Genomic DNA, 12,910 nt, shown 5'->3' with positions numbered 1-12,910 from the left:
CCGCGACGCTCCGGTAAGTGTGAGGTCGGAGGTCAGAGCATGGCTGCTCGGGAGCGCAGGGTCGGGGATGTCGGATTCCTCCCTCATTGTATCATCCGTCATGTTGTTCCCCGCTCAGCCGTGCTGTGAGAGTTGAGAGAGAGTCGTGTCAATGCTGACCTTGTCAGGAGAGGCATTGAGTGCCGGCGCAGATGCATGAAGCAGCTCCTTCATAGTGCGAGTTGTTGATGAGGAAAATCAACAATGGAGCAGAAAGCAGCTTGTGTGAATGAGCCGTCCGCGCAGTCAAGGTTGTACTGTTTGCCGTTGTGTATTGATTTGTCTAATTATGCAGCATGTTTTTAGTTGTTTGCTCAGCCAGAGTCAATCTGCTTTCAGAATGGCTTCTCATCGAAGCCAGAAAGCAGATGGTGTTGGAATCAAAGCTGTCTGCCTGCTTTGTCTCTTTACTTTTGTGTCCGTCTCTTGTTTTATGCAGCGTTCTTACAATCTGCTGCCTGGAATCACAAATACTGTATCAAAAAATGAAACTGCTGCTTTCGTCTGGTGACAAAAGGACAGTTCTCAAACAGACCCTGAATGCATCACAGACTCATCCGGAGAACTTTGTCGGCTGACTTGATGCTCAGCACGGCTCCCTTCTGCCGTTTGAGAAATCAGTATTTGGTGAAGTGGCTCCCTCTGATTCTTGTAGATCACATGAAGAAGCTCGGCAGCCTTTGCTGCTGGAAATAGTGAGCACTCAAAAAAGGAGAAGGCTTTAATCAGCCGTTGAAAAATCTAAACCCTGCATCCATGAATGCGGCTGTGGAAGCTCGGCCTCCGGTCTGTAGAATAACAGCTCAGCAGTTTGGGAACAAACAGAAGGATGTTCCTCATCACGCAGCACTTCTTGACCTGTAGAGCTAATCCTGCTTTTTTCCTCCTCAGGGAAAGTTTTGCTCTCAAAAGGTTGCAGGTAAAGTTTAAAATGTACAAAGTCCTCGGACCTCCAACAGGATAGTTTAATGCTGTTCTGCTGGATTTTTATTAAAAGCCTGGGACCGTTTGTAGGTTCAGATAGGTAACAAGAAAATTACAATAATTCAGGCGCGTTTGAATAAAAGCAAGTCCTAAAATCTTATTATCACTTTGGCTGCATTTTGTAAATGAAATAAAATAAATCTATTGAATTTCATGTTGTGGTTGAAGAGAACACGTCAGCAAGATCTGACTTGAATACTGAATGGATGCTATTAGCAGGAATAAGTTTCATTTGAATTCAAATGTGGGAAATTGTCTGCCAGCCAGCTCTGAATGACATTTAAAGAGTTTCAGCTCATGAGGCTTGAATGAGAGCGTCTGCTACAATATTTAGGCAACTCAGACAGACCACTGAGCTTTTACTTAGTAATATGGAGGAAGGTGTGATGTTTTCTGAGGGATAATTAACTGGTGCCGCCTGAAAAACACAGTTGTTCTGAATTATTTTCAGGCTCTTCTAACCACCTACATGTCAAAATACTCCTTAAACCACATTACCTCTGTGTAATGAACTGAAACAGAAAATTAGTTTTTGTCCGGCTCTGCTGTCCCGAATAGACGTGGAAACAGGCTCGTTTGAACGATGGCCGATGTTTCCTGATCAAAACAAAGATGGCAGCTCACCAGCTGGGGAGGAAACAGTTAAGTCCCATTGAAGCTCAGCTGCTCTCGACTGGAGACAAATCCTGGAGCTGCTCCACAGACGGTGAATAATGGAACGACTGCTGGGACGCTGTGGCGGCCGCCGGTGTTATTTTACCGAGGCGTGGCCACATTTCCTGAAGTATGAATGAAAAGTGGGGGCTCAGCTTGTGAGGCGGTGATGTTCCTGTTCCTGTTCTTCAGGACACCAGAACGTTGGTGGATTTAAATCAGCTGTATGCTCCGGTGGATGGGTGGGTGGCACATGCTGAGTCGCTGTTCGATTCCCGGACAGGATTTGTTAGGTCTCTGTGAAGGATTTTTTTGGAAAGCGTCTGGATTTAACTGGTGCTGTACAGAAATAAAGACTTGGCTCCTTCCACTGTTATAAAATGCCCCCAGAAAATAATAATAAAAAAAAAATTCTCAATGAAGAAGGCTGATCCTGCTCAGTGAGGTTTGTTGAAATCATGGAAACAGAAGCCTTTTCGTTGAGTTCTGTCTGATCTGTGTTGATCTTCACTTCTCTAACTCCTCGAGCAGCTTTGGTGAACGTTCCCTACTCCCTCATCAAAGCCGTAAGCAAACGACCTTTTCAGGAAGAGTTTTTTTTTTTTATGCATCATCTGACAAGACTTTGTGTTGGGATGAGCAGCTCACCCAATCATCACCTGGAAAAACAGACACCTGGTAGAGACGAAGCATCCTCTCAACCTCTGGAGCCGACCAAGGCGTTAGCAGCAGGTCCTTGTTGTGAGTCCGTGGATCAGCTCATCCAAGTCAGCCGCTCCCTAATCGTTGTATATAAAGTTTCCCTTTCCAGTCTTCTTCACCCCTTCAGATTATTTCAATAACTCTATCCTTAACCGTCAGTCCACCTTTAAACCCTCCTTGACCCGCAGTGGGAGGCGTCCATCAATCGGCTCCCCGTCGGCCTTGATTGGTATTCCAGCAGCGAAGGCCGACTTTCCTCCCCATCACACATCATCATAAATGTATTTTGATGAGGTCACAGGAGGTGTGTGTGTACAAAGCCGGTCCAACAGAAGGACATATCACACACACACTTTCCCACATGGAAAAACAACACAGGACTTCAGCGTGGCTCAAACAGACGGCCCAGATATCGCGAGAGACAGCGTGCGCGGCGTGCTGCGGTAATTAGCATGCCTGTGCTGTGCGCTGCAGTATTGATATGCAGTTCATGTCTGGATAAAGAATTCTGTTTGGTCTCTCTCTCTCGTCGGCTCACTGCTTTGCAGGGAATCAACTCCTCCTGTTTTTCTCCTCACTACGTATCATCGTTGGCCTCTCTCAAGCTCTCGAGCTAAATTTTTGCCAGATTTATACTGCCGTGACTGAACGGCAGCGAAGCAATTTTTCCAAAAGCGTCTCAGTGGGTCTGAAAGTTGTCTGTGTTTTTTTGCACTTGGTATGAAAGCGAGCTCGCCATCGAGCTGTCAAGGTGAAAAATGGAGTAAATAGATGGCAGGAAATTGAAGATTTGAAGCTACAGAACTGAGACGCCACGCTAGATTAGATTACTTTTTTTAATGAGACAATAAAAGCATTCAGATCTTGTAATTAGAGTTCAGATGAGCTATCTATGGTGTAAATGTAATATTTACTCTGTACAACCATCTGACTGTCCATGTAGAAGCTCAGCGTCTCCCAGAGAGAACAAATGATGATGAAATATTCAGTAAGAGGGAAACTGAGATGTGAGAGCAAAAATAAATCTTTGTTCCGTCTGTTTGTCTGACAGAGGAGCAAAATTAAATTTGTGCTGGAACATTTTTTCAGTCCAGTCGCTCAGTTCCAATGGAGAGAAATCTAAATGCAGAGATGTTTTAGTCGACAGTGAGCGACCGTTTTGGATGAAGTTTTTAAAGCCGCCGTCTGACTCGGGGAACTTTGGTGCGGCGGCCTGAAGTGGTCCGATCACTTTTATCTTCTGGTCCTCGGCCGAGGCGGCGGAGCTCGGTGAGGGAATCTGAGAGGGAATGAGCAAACAGACTTCAACCAAGTGGCTACGGCCTCTTAGAACTAAGTCGAAAAATAAAAGTAGTGCATTCTTAATTTTTGATTTCTAATTTAAAAGTTGTTCTACATTTAAATTTAAAACGTCCATCTTTTCTTATCAATGACGTTTTTGGTAAATTTTTGCTCATAACACAAAGCAGATGCGTCAATTTTTTTAAAATAAAAATCTCCTTTTAGGGGGTGAATCCACTGGCTGTGAAAAGAAGTCAGAATGCGTTGAAGTCTATGGGAAAATGCCCCTCCTCCTCCCGGATTTATCAGCTCAGTTCAGTCTATTCAGTCTCAGTCTCTAGTTTCAAGTCTTCAACACAAATGATGTTCATTTAGAGGGCAATATAAATAAACCAAGATGGCTGAAGCTTGAAAAAAAAAAAAAAAAAAAAAACAGCTGACAGTTCAGTGTAACACAATGTTTTACAGTTAACTGCCAACATTTGCTACAGAAGTACACACTGGATATGTATTATGTATTATGTTAAAATCTCTTTCTAAGCTCAGCTTCAGAGGTCTAAAGGAATCCAGACCTTCGGTGTCGGGGGGCAGACATTATTTGTCATGTGTTCATAAAGTCTTTACTGACACTTCAGCCACTCACAGCGTTTCTGCCGCGAGCTTCAGCTTGAATCCTCTTCTGTTGCTGCTGTGTTTCGGGCTAACTGGGGTGAAGAAATCCTTATTATCCTCATGAAGTCTAACAGTGGGATGTCTATTTGAACTAACAACATAATTAACCCCAGTTGCTGTCATGTATACACACAATCTAAATCTAACTAGCTTTAACAGCAGGATTTGTGGGGGTGTGGGGGCTACTAACCTTCCCTCCCGTCCCCGTTTTCTCACATCCCAGAGAACCACTCTGCCCCTCCAGATGTCACCGGCTACACCAACAACACCGCCAACACCTCCGCCACCGACGGCATCCAGGTGGAGCGAGCCCCCGGTGCCGGCAGCGCCGCCCAGAGACAGACACCCAAATACGGCAACGCCGAGCTGATGGAGACCGGAGACGGTGAGTCAGGGAGGGGATGAAAAGATGACAACATTCTCTCACAACAAGCGTAGTTATATTCATTCATTCATTCATTCATTATTTTCATGTGTTGAAACTTTATGAAGTCAATCATAAAATCATGAAAGTTCAACATTAATTGACTTTCTAATAAGTTATTTCACCTCGCTTGGTTTAAAATCCGTCATAAAGAGAAAATCAATATCAGATTATTAGCTGCAGAGATGAATACATTAGAGCTTCAGTGATTGTATGAACTGTTATATTTATTTACACTTTCACATGAACGTGTCTAAAGAGTCACTGGATCCCAGGCCTTGATGCTTGGGCTGGAACTAAAAATGCGTTTGATAATTAATTTGATGGATTATTTTCTTTAATACCAAACTGAAGGCTGTAGAGATGCAGCGGCGAACGGACGGACCTGTTGAACGCAGCTCAAAGCGAAGCAGATGGAAGCTTTATTAGGATGCTTGGCTCTCTTTCACAGCGCTCAGCGGATTTCATCAGCCTGAATCTCTTTATTGTCGAGCTTACAATGACTCCGCCGCCTTTTCTGTTTCCAGAGATGAGCTTTAGTCAAACGTTTGTATCATGAACTGTTTGTCTTTGGACTTTTAGGGATTTAACTTTTGATTCAAAGAGAGGGAGCAGAGATTTCACTTAAGTCTGCTGGCCTCTATTTGTTCCCTTCGCTAGATTACACATTTTAAAATCATAAGTATTCCACGAGGATAAATTGTATTTTAAAATTTAATCATTTTCCTTCCATGAAGGCGACAGACTTCGCCTTGTCTAAGTTTCAGAGCAGCAAAACTGGTGATGGAGTTAGTTTAGCGCCTTGATTCTCCTCTTGCCTCATAATCTGCCTCCCTTGATGCCCCGGCTGGTTTAAAATAAGTCTGTAAGGTGACCCGTGTCGTTTCGACTCTTTGGGGTACTTCCAGTTTTTCTGAAATGTTTTTGGAATACAGCCCACTCGTGATCGGTAGCTTGGTGCTTTGATTGGTTTGCTCCTGATCTGCTCACGCTCATCAGCAGGCACCACTCAGCCGCAGATGAAGGCTCTTCATTGGTCGTACACTTCCTGCTTCTCCTCAGTTTTCTTTTGGTTCCTCTGTTATAAATAAATCATGCCCCACATTTGAGCTGTGAATGCGACGGCACCTTGTTGTCCAAGTGTATGTAATCTGGGATTTATAATAAAGGATGCTTGTTCTTCATCCTTCTCCTCGTCTTCCTCCTGAAGGTGTTCCTGTCAGCAGCAGAGTTTCAGCTAAAATCCAGCAGCTCGTCAACACCCTGAAGAGACCCAAACGGCCGCCGCTCAGGGAGTTCTTTGTTGACGACTTTGAGGAACTCCTGGAGGGTAACTTTGAAAAAATGCTCTCGTAGATATTTGTTTTTATAAAATTTCTTCTGTTTCTATCTTGTTTCTTGCCACATTGGACAAAAGTTTTTATTGTTGTGACATCAAAGGGAATCAGCAGCTTGCAGGATAATTCCTTCTTCTATAATTCAAGCTCATTCAAATCTGACCATTTCCTTTTGCCCTTCTGCAGTCCAGCAGCCAGACCCCAACCAGCCCAAGGCCGAGGGGGCCCAGATGGTGGCCATGCGGGGCGAGCAGCTTGGCGTGGTCACCAATTGGCCCCCATCTCTGGAGGCGGCCCTGCAAAGGTGGGGCACCATCTCCCCGAAGGCCCCCTGTCTCACCACCATGGACACCAACGGCAAGCCGCTCTACGTGCTGACCTACGGTAAGCAGCGCCTCCAGTTCACTCCTGGTGGGACTTTAGTGTGAAATAAATGCGTTTTGATTTTGTTGTTGCTCTTTTTAATGACAACTTCCTCATTGATTGTGATAGTTGCGGCCAATATGACGCCCCAATTTGAATGCAGGTAGGAAAACATGGCGGACAAAAACAAAAACTCATTCAAAGAAGCTAAATGAATCAATGATTAATTAATTTTTCCGCTTTTTGGTGCTGAACTCTCTTTAAAATGAAAACTCGGACTTCTTAGGAGCCACTCAACTCGTAACAAACCGTCCTAACACACCAACCTGCAGGCGAATACAGCAGAGGCTTCTTTCTGAATTGCATCCCGTTTTTTTGTGCACATATGGTGGCTTCCCCAAGCTGCTTAACTGACGCACCAAACAATGTTTAACACCCGCTGCGTGAGCATAATTCCACTAATGGCAGCCAGACAGAGTGCTAAGCACATTAGCAAAGTGTGAAAAAGACGCTTTCAAGAAAGCTGCTCTGCTGCAGAGGGAGGGATAGTTTATTATCCCAAATGAGCAGATTCTCTCAATATGTTTGTGTATGAATTATTTACTTGGGGAAACATCCTGAGTGACTCGCTGCACAGTCTCTGGATGGAAAAACGTTTGAGCGGGCAGGACTGAAGGAACTCGTTCACTTTGTGGTTTTTGGCAACAATAACAACCCGAACAACACAAACGCTGTTAGTCCCCCCACTTTGTTATGACACACATGGATGTGTCTCCCCCCAGCAGCAGGATATGCCACCTCAGATGTTGAATCGTAAATCATTTGCCCTTCATGATGTGGTGCGGTGGAAAAAGGTTGGTTGGTTTAAGGCTCAAACATTTTGTCTGAGTTTTAGCGAAATGAGGATGAAGAAGTATTTTCTTTGAGAGCTGGAGGAAGTTTTGGCCCTTTCAGATCATCAACCAGGCTGCAGTTCTTGTTGTGTTGTGTTTCATCTCTGGCGCTCTCCCTCTACGTCGTACGATAGAGAAGATTCGTCCAATCACCTGCCAAGTGCTGAAGCTCCTCCCTTTTCCAAACTTCCTGCTGAGGCTGTTTCCGTCCGTCTCACCTGGTCGAAGGAAACTACCCTCTGTCATGAAACCAACTCTCAAAGATGAAATGTTGAAATTAAAAAAGATTTGAGAAAAGAAGTGAGGGAGCTGAATGTTAGGAAAGAAAAGGGGGATTATAAAGACAAGAAGGGAAGATCGAGGAACAGAAGACGTGAGTGAGGAGGAAGAAAAAATAAAGAAATGAAAGGTTAAAATGAAAAATGAAGGAAGGGAAGCGTGAAAATGGAAATAATCAAACGTTCACACAGATCACAGCCAGCGTCTCCGTCCTGATGACTGATAAATCTGAAGACGGACGCTGAAAGTCTTTTTGAGGTGAAGTGATGTGAATAGGCTGTCAGCGCACAACCACACACACACACACACACAATTGTTAACCCAAGGGATAAATGCAAATGGGCAGAAACTTTATTACAGAAGCATCAGCTTTTTCCAAACGGGCGTACAGTGTGTGTGTGTGTGTGTGTAACCAAACAAACTGAGTTGTGTGAAGATGATGAGGCAATACAAACGTTCACCAGACTGTGAAATGTCTTCAGCTCACACTCAGGAGTCGACAACAACACGGTGAGTGTGTGTGTGTGTGTGTGTGTGTGTGAATCTTCCTTTATCTTTCATTCCTGTGCCTTCGTCCTTTTGATGTTGGCCGACAAGGACAAACTTGTTTTGTTTCTTCCGGTCGAGAGAGAATTCACCATAATGAACTCTCTCTCTGTCCTAAAACTCATCCCGCCGCTCCACCAAGTGTTACTGGTGGGAGAGAAAAACATTTCTGTAAAAATGGTGATAATAATAAAGCGAGCCCAGAGTTTCTCTGGGAGCTTTGATCTTCTGTAAACAACTCGGTTTGTGTTGTTTACCAACAAATGATGTGGCCCCTGTGTGTGTTGTGTTGTGTTGTGCTGTGTTTTCTCCCATGGTTTGGTTTGTGTGTCTGCCTGCTTTTGTTTGGATTGTGTTAGGTAAAGTACAAATGCAGACACAAACTGTTTCAGCCTCACTGGCATTCAAATGTCCTATAAAAATAACAATATTATAAAAGTATTATTATTAATAATAATGAGAGCCGAGGAGACAAAAACAAACATTATCTGAAAATAGAGACCTTTTTTCTGCTAAAGATGATTTAATGTCTCCTCAGAGGAAGTCTTCAAAAAAAAAAAAGATTATTAAATTATTAAATTAAGATTTGAATTAAGGAATATTATTATTAAATTAACCGTCTCAGCCAGAAAAAAACATTTTGGAGCTGGTAAGAAAAAAATACAAAACAAACCTGAAAGCCGAAAACCGTCTAGCTAGCTGCGTTAGCCGCTAACGGGCTACATTAGCTTCACCTGCCGCAGCTTTATGAGCACAAGGTGACGAACATCTCTGTTTTTTAACATTTTAACATTTAACTTTTAACACACGTTTGTTATGGTGAAATATGAGATTCATAACATCAACCGGTTTATGTGCTTTATTAGCCCACCGACACACGCTTCACCTACACGACCAGCTAACTTTGTATTTTGTTTATTTTCTGTAAACGTCCAAAATATGATCATCAAATCGTTTTAGCTCAAGAAATAATATAATTTAATACAATGGTCAAAATGTCATTACATTTAGACATTATGAAACAATAACTTGGCTGTCTGTTCTGTTTACACAAAAATTAAGCAGAAGTTTGTTTACATTTTTAAATCAGGAACAAATAAACCAACACGATTTAAGCTACTAATTCAACACTAATGTGTTGTAGAGCCATATTCAGGAAACGCTCTGCTGTCCGCTGTGTTTGGACTAAAGTTCTGTTTATGTTTTCTGTCCGACTGCTTGTATGTGTCGATGAAAGCAAAACCATGTTACATAATAAAAAAACAACAGATGATGAACTTGCATTATGGACTGAAACCTTGAGACCCGTGAAGATTCACAGAGAAACAACCGGTGACTTCATTTCTACAGATTAAAGGCCAAATGAACAACTTCACTTCCTAAATAATGAGAGAACAGGCTGAACTGACGTTCCGCAGACGTTCTAGCTTCTCTCAGAAACCTGCAGGTCACCGAGTCGACGTCCAGCTTGACAGTTTGTGATTTTACCACTTTAAACGACGTACAAATTGTATTGACTCCATCCAATACTGATCCATGAAACGTCTCTGTGCCATCACGAAAACCCCAATAATTTAAATTCTCAGTTGCATTAGATTGGCTCAAAGGTTGAAGCTACTTGTCCACAACAACAGCCTATTTTTAAAGGCCTGCGATCGTCAGGTGCTCAGTGTGTGACCAACTGTTCCTCTCAAAGAACCAGTTTAATCTCTGTTTTGTTCCCGGGGGACATTTTTTGAATGGCTGCTGCTCTCAGACGGAGAATATCGGGGCAGTTGTTTCCCTTTTATTGAATTAAATGACATGATCGTGGTTTCGGAGGACAGAAGGCTGCAAAATGAATCATTCACAAGTAGACTGAGTACACTCATCCTAAAAATAAAACAAACAGACCTCAGATCTGCACAGAAACTGTCTGATTACATCTGGAGCTGCAGCTCTCTTGATTTGGACAGAATTCAGCTGGAGGGGAACTCCAGGAGGTATCCTCTTCCTCTGATTGTTGAAGAAGAGGCCAGCGTGGTTTCCAGCTGGAGGGTGCCGCCATTACTTCACAGTCACTGGTGTTTTTTTCCAGTCAGTCAGTCAAACGTCAGCCCATCAGTGACGTCACCTGTTGGTTTGTGAGCCGTCGTTTCAGCCATGTTGGTTTCTGAAAACCAGAAGAAAGCTCATTTGAAAGAAGTTTTTAGTTTTCTCCTGCTTTCGCCGATCGCTGATGCTCTGTAATGCATTTACATATAAAACCCAGAGCTCATCAGTCTACCGCTCATTTATAAACTTCCTTTGTCCGTTTAACTGCTTTGATTTTTATACTGAATGCATGAAGAAAACGATCCTGCATCATCTGGGACTTTATTTGGTCGGTCAATGGGGCCAAGACTTAAAATTTAAAAAAACACGACATGTTTTTTGTGTCTTTTACGCATTAATTCAGTTTCTTTTTTAAACATGACTTTATTCTCTCAGAATCTGACGCTCTGCCTGTCTTTGCAGTTCACCTCCTCTCCCCATATTCCTTTTCCCTCGTGGGCTCCACAAACTCTCTTCTTTTCTACAATTCGTTAGCATCAGAAAAACCTTGTTTAGCCCAAAAAAAAAAAAAAAAAAAAACAATGAGGGATTCACACCAGGCTGCTCATGCATATTATCTGCATCTGACAGTTTGAATGACAGGGTGAACAAAAAAAAAGGAGTTACTTCATTAATGAACAGAAATGACTTCAGACTGAACGCAGAGATTTGATAGCCTGACGTTTGTTAAAGGTAATATTTATTTCACACTTTTGGTAAAGCAAACTGCTTCCTGAAGTTTCAACACAAATACAAACTGAATACACTGGCCTGGACAGTGAAGTATACTGATGTGGACTGTGGGTCCAGTCATGAGAGGATTTGGTTCAGTGCTATGATTCTCTCCGTAGCAGCCGGCCTGTGAAGTGAAATATACGGACATGAACTTTGTGCTCCATGTCAGTGCAATAATGTCTTGCATATGGGAGCTCATGATGTCATCATTGTACAGTTATATAAAGCTATTTTATTCATTTATTTTTGAGGGAGGCGCAGAATAAGTTTCCTGGTAACTCACCCTTTGATCTCTTGGATATATTTTTCATTAATAACATCTGGGGCTCAGATTGAGTCTTTGAATGCTCATCTTTCTTCCTGCTTGTGCAGATTGCGTTGTGTAATGATGCTTTACGTCTATCTGCAGGAAAGCTGTGGTCCCGAAGCGTGAAGGTGGCCTACAACCTGCTGCACAAACTGGGAACCAAACAGGAACCACTTGTCAGGCCTGGCGACCGGGTGAGTGACAGAAAAGAACAAAGTTGGAGGGAATCATCTGGACTTCAGACTGAGAGTTAGGGAGATTCCCATCTGAGTCTCTGAACGTCATACAGACTGATGACCAGATGGGCAAGATGAACCATCGCAGCCAAACCGTGGAGAACTATGGAAGGAGCTGATGGCCGTGCATTAGCTCCCTCAGGCTGCTCTTTTCTTTATTACTGAGGAAAAGGTTGGCTGGTCCATAAAAATAAAAGTCAGCTTGTGTGAGGTTGGCTGATGATATAAGGTATGTTAGAGGGAGGAGTCTCGACCTCTTCCCATAGACTTCAATACAATCTGACCTTATTTGACAACCAGTGGAGTGATGGTCAGTAGATAGCGTGAAGGTTGGCTTCACTTTCCAGTTTTATATTCAGTATGAAACACCACATTTCACTGGAATTGTTTTGATTCTCAGTAATTTGACTTGCATGAGCTCAGAGACGCTCTGGAAACACTCAGAGCAGCTGGGACGGGCTCGCTGTCGACACCACCTCTTCTGAAGATGTTTTGGGCTCCAGCCAGAAGTCCTTGGCAACCTGACGTGAGGCCGTCAGTCAGAGACGTGCGCTGTCCTTCCCGCCTCCTCTGTCGGTGTAATCATCACATCACACTCAAGGCCTCTTCACCCGACACTCACCATGTGAAGAGACGATCATGCTGCAGTGGAAAAGGGCTCAGCACGGTCCCTCGTGGGTCTGCTGCCATGTGACACCCCCCGTCTCTGCTCCCCTTGTCCCGCTTTCATCTTTATTTTAAGCTTAATTTCCTGTTCAACAGGAGACTAAGTCCAAACTGGCGTGAAGCCACTGTGTGTGTGTCTTTTTATGCATCTCAGCCGGAAGGGTGTGTACTTTAACTGCTGTACGAGTCTTTTATTCTTCCCACTCAGTGTGAAATACAAACTGCTCTTTTTCACAGCTTTACTGGAGCTTTAATAAGTCACACACGGACTGAAGTTGCAGCCTGGTTTTATATTTCGACAGAGAGACGTGTCGTGCCGGATGATTACAGAAATGAGTTTTACTGGGAGTATTTACAAAGCTGGCAGGAGTTAATTACACTGAGAAATGATACAGGAGTTTTTGTTTTATGAACGTACATCAGAGGTTTAGTGAATTTGTGTGGTAAAAGGAGCTCTCACCAGTTTCGTGGAAATGAGTCTGAAGAGTGAAATGTGGTGACTCCCCCCGCCTCTGAATGTGATTTGTCTGTGTCTTCCAGGTATAAAACTTAACTTTTGTTTCACAGACTGTAATTAAAACTTGACTCTGAGGCCAAAGCTGAAGAGGTTTAAAATCTGCTTTCTATCTAATAATCATCAGACATTGTTCCTGAGAAAGAAGGCAGATTCTACTGAAGTCTATGGGAAACTGCCCCGACTCCTCCCTCTAACGTGCCTT

General features: G+C 43.3%; 1 protein-coding gene across 3 annotated transcripts in view; it reads left to right on the top strand.

Annotated features, from left to right (window-relative positions):
• LOC115058015 (disco-interacting protein 2 homolog C) overlaps positions 1–12,910 on the top strand; it is a 104,531-nt gene that overhangs the window by 70,786 nt on the left and 20,835 nt on the right. For all 3 annotated transcript variants that reach the window (XM_029525297.1, XM_029525298.1, XM_029525296.1), the window contains exons 6-9: positions 4,556–4,717; positions 5,967–6,086; positions 6,280–6,477; positions 11,392–11,483. In XM_029525297.1, the coding sequence (XP_029381157.1) occupies positions 4,556–4,717; positions 5,967–6,086; positions 6,280–6,477; positions 11,392–11,483 (572 nt within the window). The remainder of the gene's footprint in view (positions 1–4,555; positions 4,718–5,966; positions 6,087–6,279; positions 6,478–11,391; positions 11,484–12,910) is intronic.

This window comes from Echeneis naucrates, chromosome 17, assembly GCF_900963305.1.
Source record: "Echeneis naucrates chromosome 17, fEcheNa1.1, whole genome shotgun sequence".
Classification (NCBI taxonomy): Eukaryota; Metazoa; Chordata; class Actinopteri; order Carangiformes; family Echeneidae; genus Echeneis; species Echeneis naucrates.
This window is presented reverse-complemented; position numbering and strand designations above follow the sequence as displayed.